The sequence below is a fragment of the Tigriopus californicus genome, chromosome 7 (assembly GCF_007210705.1).
Source record: "Tigriopus californicus strain San Diego chromosome 7, Tcal_SD_v2.1, whole genome shotgun sequence".
In the NCBI taxonomy this organism is placed as follows: domain Eukaryota; kingdom Metazoa; phylum Arthropoda; class Copepoda; order Harpacticoida; family Harpacticidae; genus Tigriopus; species Tigriopus californicus.
Window position 1 is genome coordinate 10377855 of NC_081446.1, and position 6831 is coordinate 10384685.

Below are 6831 nucleotides of genomic sequence, written 5' to 3' on the forward strand. Positions count from 1 at the left end.
GATCCTCCTCATCTTTCGACACATTGACGACGTGTCTGGCTTTCAGAACTAATGGAGCATGACGCACTGCAATTTGTTCCATCCTGCGATATTGAAAGGATCGGAGGTCTTTGCAAGACTTTATTCATATCGAGAGACATTTCTTATCTCTGAAAGCGCGCAGGTGCATTACACCATAACAACTGCATATGGGAACAGAGAAAAATAATCATCGTTACAAAAGGTCACAAGACATCGAATTGTATTTATCAACTGAGGGATTGGTGAGAAAAATTTCATTCAACTGTGCTTCAATGAACAAAAGAGGCGTATAATGAGCGGTTTTCCAGCAGGGGAAATGTCTTCAGATCAACTCTCTTAACCGACCTTTGCCTCCAGAAAACTGTTAGATGCTAACTACGCCCATAATCGGGGAACCTACTTGATACGAATACGGCACTGCCAATCAGAATGAATTGGACGATATGTTAGCCGGCTTCGCTGGGCTGACAAGGCTGACCCCTCCGACCTTAGCGTAAAGTAAAAAAAAAATGTAAAAAAAAAACCTTCGCAAGGGCCATTGCGCCATTGATAATGACACGTAGTAACATTGGGGATCCTTATCACAACAGGACCGCATCATCCCCTCTGAAACACTGGCCCATGTAGCAATAAGGCTTACCGTCAGGTCCGGATCTCAAGGATCAGCCATTTCAAGTAATCATCTTTCAGACTGAAGTTGGCTCCGGAATTTCACAAAAGTATCCCGTGACTGAAGTGGGTGGGTCAACTTTCCAAGGGAGATGGTGCAAGTATTTCTTACCAACCTCAGTTCAAAGTTTCAAGTTTTCTTGAAAGACAGTAATTATAAGTAATTTTATCTCTTCCCATATTCACTGCTCATATCGTTGACTTTTGAAGTTGTTGCTCAATAATTGTTTGTAAACAGCGTTTAAAACTGCAACAAATGAGCTTGAAGTTTGTTCCTAATTGAAGCGGTTTTTAAATATCTGGTTATAGAGCTAAGCAACATTATGACACACACAAAAAACACCACTGTAGTTAAAAAGAGTACGTTAGTACGTTATCCCTGAATCTCATTCTCAATAGGGAAACATATCAGCGGTTGCTCTTGAACCGGGAGCGACTGGTAAGAAAGGCCAAAGACCACGATGAGGGTCACTTGTGAAATCAATATCTAAACTTGTCGTAGTTTTATTTAATTGCAATCATATGATGTTTCCTTTGACTAACACTCTTTCCAATGAGGTTATGGCTTGTAACTGAATGGTTCTATTTTCGAGGGAACTTTTTTCGAATGGGGACAAACTTGCAAACTCTGCCAAATTAAATGCCTGTCATTCTATTTTTGATCACGACACCCTTAGCTTGTAGCCATCTTTGCAGCATTTTCTCTGTAGGAAGTTGATCATTCGTCTCTCTGAACTCTAATTCCAATGTCTTCATCGGCAACCTTTCTTGCTTGTGGACCATAATCAAAATCAATCTGGAACACTTGAAGGGGCTCCTATGCAACGGTCTCTTGGAAAATGCCTCAACCATGAACCAAAGAAGCAACCAATTTGTGGTCTGGAAAACATAACGAGCCCATATGAAAATTTCCATCTAAAAAAAGTGTATCAAATTCAGGTGTTGGAGTAATGCACCAACGTCAGGAAATGTTGAGAATTCTTTGTGGAAATTCACAATCAGGTATTTGTGCCATAGGCAAGGCATTCTTTCGGGGGATTGATATATTGAAGCAGAAAAAAAAAAACTTTTTGCCTTGTGGTTCTACGATGCTATCTGATCCCTTTGTAGTTATCTTACAAAAGCTCCTTCCTTAGATGGAAGGCTCATGATCATTTCTTTTTGTTACATTTAGCCTGAAGAACTCACAAGCAGAGAAGCAGTAACACATCTAAAGAGGTAAAAGAACATACGAACGAATGTATCTGCTTTTGTAATTCTCGTTGAGTTGACAACTGCTCGTTCCCTATCATCTTTTGAGCTAAAAGGGTTGCTCTAACTTAACGACGGTAATGAATGGTTCGAAATTTAGAGTTTGGTAACTTTTGGTTTTCCAATTACCTTTGTCATAAAACTTTAGTACCAACCTTTAATCTTTCCAAGTTCAATACAAATAGAAGATGGGAGCATCTTCGGGGAAGAAATTCGAATCAATCTTAGGGTTTTGACAATTTAAGGAGAAATCTCAAGAACCTCTGAGTTTTACTTAAATCATGTCATTTGAAAATGAAGAGTAATGGTTGCTTTCAACGGAATATGTACTCTCGAAGAGAAAATATTATGCCTTGGCCTTCAAAAAACCAAAACATTGGGTTGATCTTGTGGTGGAATTGTTAGACGTTAGAGTAAATCAATGTTTTGAATCATTATCGCAACCTTGCTGACTCTCTCTAATTACATATTATTTTCTTTCTTGACAATCGTAACTATTGTAATCGAATATTCCATATACAATCTTCACTCCATTCACATCCCTCCATTGTGAAAAACTCATATGAGTACAGATTTATTTACTATACTAAAATAAGAGATTTCGGTATTTCTTGACAGAGTACTTTATTCACTACACTCAATGTAGAACATACTGCATAAGTACCTCATACATGTCCAGGTTAATTGAAACCAGGGTAAGGTACCTCTTATTCCACTTGACGCGCTGTCAGATTGGAAGTAATAATAAGTGGTGAAATACTATTTCCATTGAACGTACTAAGTGTTTCTTCACGCAAAGAAAAATTCCAAACCATTGAGGAATTCAATCATCCTTTACTGTTAGTCAAAGCTCAGTCTGACCTTTGGTTTCGATTTCCATCTAGATTTTCATTGTTGTTGTGTTCCTTAATTTGTCGGAACCACGCGATAAAGGTCAAAGAGCTATCAGAAAGTCCAATCATTGATCTGGTTGAGCAAATAACATTAACTTGACTTTTTCATCTTGTGGAGGATGCGTCCCAATGATTGAAAAAATAATGATAATCGAATCCCAAGTAGTTTCAAACTCTTAGGGTAAAAAGATGGTCATCCAGATGAGTAACGTGGTCCATGACCGATCCAATATGCGCGCATAAAACCACTCAAATCCTTTTTTCTCTCTATTTCTGTCTGAGTGTCTTCGCTCCCTATACGCGTCTACCATCTCGGTAGGCCGAGGTTCGGTTCCACGAGGCAAGGGGATCATACAATTTGTCAACAAGCCTCAGAGTAGAACAAGTAGACCATAAACAAAGTGGCCTCGCCTCAAGAATTGGATCCTCGCCCATATCTCGCTCGTCAAGCCGCTTCGGCAAGAGTACTCGGAACATACGAGTGGAAAGAGGAAGGAAAATCTGTCGATTCCGCTTTTTTTCTTATTTCAGGGTAAGAAACATCTTATATTGCGCAGATTTCCTTTGAATATGGCTGAAACTAATCTAAACATGTCAGCATATGATCTCCTGGACTATATGGGTTCCTTTCAAATTCCATAAAGTTCTAGAACGTCATTGGAATGTTTCTTACTGTTCATGGAGAAGCCGGATTCCAATCCACGGAGATCTCCGTTCAAAATTGAATGGCCTCCGCCACTGGAGGGGCTGTGGTCACCGTTAGTGGTGGGAACTTGGAGGCTAAAGCACCCATAGGCCGAGGCCACACTGCCATTTCGACTGATCACAGGCATTCCCGTGGAAGGCGAAAGCGAATTGTTCCGGGATCGATCGGAATTCGAGATCTGATATTCGGGAAAAAGATCCGATACAGCACTGGAGGGCCTTGCGCTCGACCCTGAATTCTTAGAGGTTTGGGTGGCGAAGGCGTTGGTGACACTGACCCTCGAGGGAGACTGATTCCCGGGCTGATGACGAGTGGCCGCAGCTGCCAAAAGATTACGAACATTGATCTTCTTTTCATTCCGGTCAGGATTGTCTACTGGAGGTGGGGAGACAATCGTCCTGACCGGACCTTGTTTGGTTTGCTTATTCTTGGTCGTTGGTCCGTACATTCCTCCTTCACTCGTTGCACTGTTGGCACTGTTTGGGGCCCCACTCTTTGTCCCTCCACTTTTGCTGGAAATCTTCATCTCCATAGCCAAGAGACACTTCAAGTTTTGTTTTTAAGCTAACGCTCTTGTCAGGAACATCATATTCCTCTTGGGTGGTCGGATGTGCTCTTAAAGGGCGTCTTGGAGCCTAGTATTGCTCACTTGGTATTCCTGAAGTATCACTTTCAGGAAGATTCTGTCACTTTGGATGGAAACGAGCGAGAGAGAGGGTCGACCCCATTGGCCTTGATACTCTTCCTTCCCAGCATCCAAAATTGATGTCTTATCGTTGCGTGATTGAACCCATCACAGAACTTCCACCATATACCTACATGGTATAGTCAGAGAACACATACAAAATGTAGACTAAAGACAAGAAGCGAGAGAGACGTGATGCTGACTCCCTTCCTATCTATCTCTTTTCAGGCATAGACACGCTCACCGACACGGAGGGAACTGTCGTTGGACGGTGATCAACCCGACCTAGATGTCTGAGTTGCACGAAATAACTGATCTTGAACTTGTGAAACACAAGATTTTACGTGGCTCTCGAGTCTCAATCCTCCTTCCTTATCTGTTCTCCAGTGTCGCTTTCCAGAACCACGACGACCTTTTCCGTGGTTCCTCGCTCGCTTGCAACCGTTTTTCTGCTTTTCTTCTCTTTCGTCGTCATCGACAACAACTTGTGCGTACCAGCACGTACGATATTGGAGGGACCACCATTTACTTCGCTTTAAGATCCTTTTTGAGTTCCATTTCGGCGGTCGCTCGTTCGGTTGGTCTTTGCGCTCTTGCTCGGGATTTTTTTTCGCTCCAAGGAACGACGGCCTTGAATCATAGAGATGTTAGAGAGGCTCACTCACTTGACCATTAAGTGCAAACAAATACGTACGCGTACATGACTCTTGAAGTTCAAACACGGCCTTTGATCAGAGAGATTTCTAAAAGGAGATCAAGTGCATGACTTTTACCCGACTAGCCAATCATAAGCTTAAGCGGAGAATTGATTTGATAACACGAAAGCTTTGATTTACCACACTCAAAATTCGAGTAAATTTGCAATCCCTTCAACATCTTTTACTTTCCATTTAAAACGTAATTTTACGAAGGTAAGTTTCATAATGAGCCTCGCTGGGAGTTCTAGGAATAAGAACATTTGAAATGGGACGATGAAGGTACATCGCTAATATCAGGTCGATGATTAGAAACGTAACAGTACTGCTAAAACTCTTTTTTGGGGTTCACTCAAACTGTTGTAAGGAAGCCATACGGATCTATGAGTCATAATTTTACTCATCGCTGCAACACAATTTTATGGTAAGCAAGAAAAAGATGTACCGTATCTCAAGCTTAATTGCAAATTGCTTAAGTCATTCATTACACCATTGACCTTGGCTCGTATAACTAAGTAATGAGTAACGACGTGCCTTACTGCGGGAAGGAAGATGGATTACCATGAATAGAGAGTGTATTCTATCAAGGGTGAACGAGTCATAACCATGCTAAATTAAACATCCAGCAAAAACGTCTCCCTCTTGCTCTATCATCAGGATATCGATATTTCTAAAGAAATGTAAGAAGAGGGAATGACGGCACTTGAAGAACATGACATGACCTGTTCAGTACCATTTCTAGACTGTTCGTAGCGCACGCTTAAGGGAAGCTTTGTAAGGACCAAGCAGCACGAAATTGCGTGGAAAAAATAGTGGCTTGGAAAGGATTGGACGAAAACGAAAACGGGGAAAAATGATTGGGTTCAAAATTGGTTTATTATGCAATAGCCGTCAACATAACATTTTTGACGCATATGGTATTCCAAATTGGTAAGTTTCTTAAATGTTGCTTGAAATAAATAGCATTTTGATATTGTACTAGATGCTTCCGGTGTTCATGGCTTAATATCTGGGGGTGGTCCTGTAGTTGTACGCGAACTCCTCTGAACCGCTGACTTCCAAAGAGCACTGAGAAGGCACGCGGTGCTTGTCGGAGTAAACAGTGGGCAGAGCCACGAGCTCGTCAATGATCTCTCCAGCCTTGGCACGAGCCAAGAACTGCTCAGCCTTGGTGGAGGGCCAGATCAAACAGGCGTAGTCCAGAACGTCAGTCTTCATGATCTCAGGGCGAGAGTTGCCCGTGCAAACGCGGATTGGACGCTTGGAGAAGCAGATGCGGTTCTCCTCCCTCTTGAAAAGATGGGTCCCGGTGATGGGCTTGCGGCTCATGCTGGCACGGGTCAACTTCTCCAAAGGAGTGGGCAAGTTCTTGGGACGCGAGCATTGGCTCAATTCGTGCTCGAACTCCTCTCGGTCTTCAGAGGGCACTCCAGGACAGTTGTTCTTCTTGATCATGTAGGTGTAGGCATTGAAACGATCGTGTCGCATCAAGCATTGCTTGGGTGTTTGCAAATCGGCCGTGTTCTCAAGGTTGAGATCACCGCAGAGTCCGCAAGCACGGTTGTGCAGGATTTGAGGGGCCACAATTTCAATCTTCTTCCCATCATAGAAGACCTCTAGTCCTTCCTCTGGGTTATAGACTGAAACCACGGAGTCCTTGCTGCGGAAGATGTTCAACACAACATGACCAGTCTGGGACGACCGCTTGACGTAGAGCTCTCCCACGGGGATGTCCTTGTGCTCACCATTGATCTTGATGTCTACCTTGCCGCCCAGATGCTCTTTTCGGCCCCAGTTCATGGTGACAACGTTGGTTCCAAGGATGACCTTGACATTCTTGTACGAGTTGGACACGCCCTCGGCCAAGACGGCCAAAGGACGCTTGTTAGAGCAATCCTTGAACAAAAGGTG

General features: G+C 42.9%; 1 protein-coding gene across 1 annotated transcript in view; it reads right to left on the reverse strand.

Moving 5' to 3' along the window:
* Window positions 1–5777: 5777 nt before the first annotated feature.
* LOC131883785 (vitellogenin-like) overlaps window positions 5778–6831 on the reverse strand; it is a gene marked incomplete in the record, with an annotated part of 6245 nt that continues 5191 nt past the window's right edge. Inside the window, 1 exon segment of the mRNA XM_059231344.1 lies at window positions 5778–6831. Coding sequence (XP_059087327.1) covers window positions 5923–6831 — 909 coding nt within the window.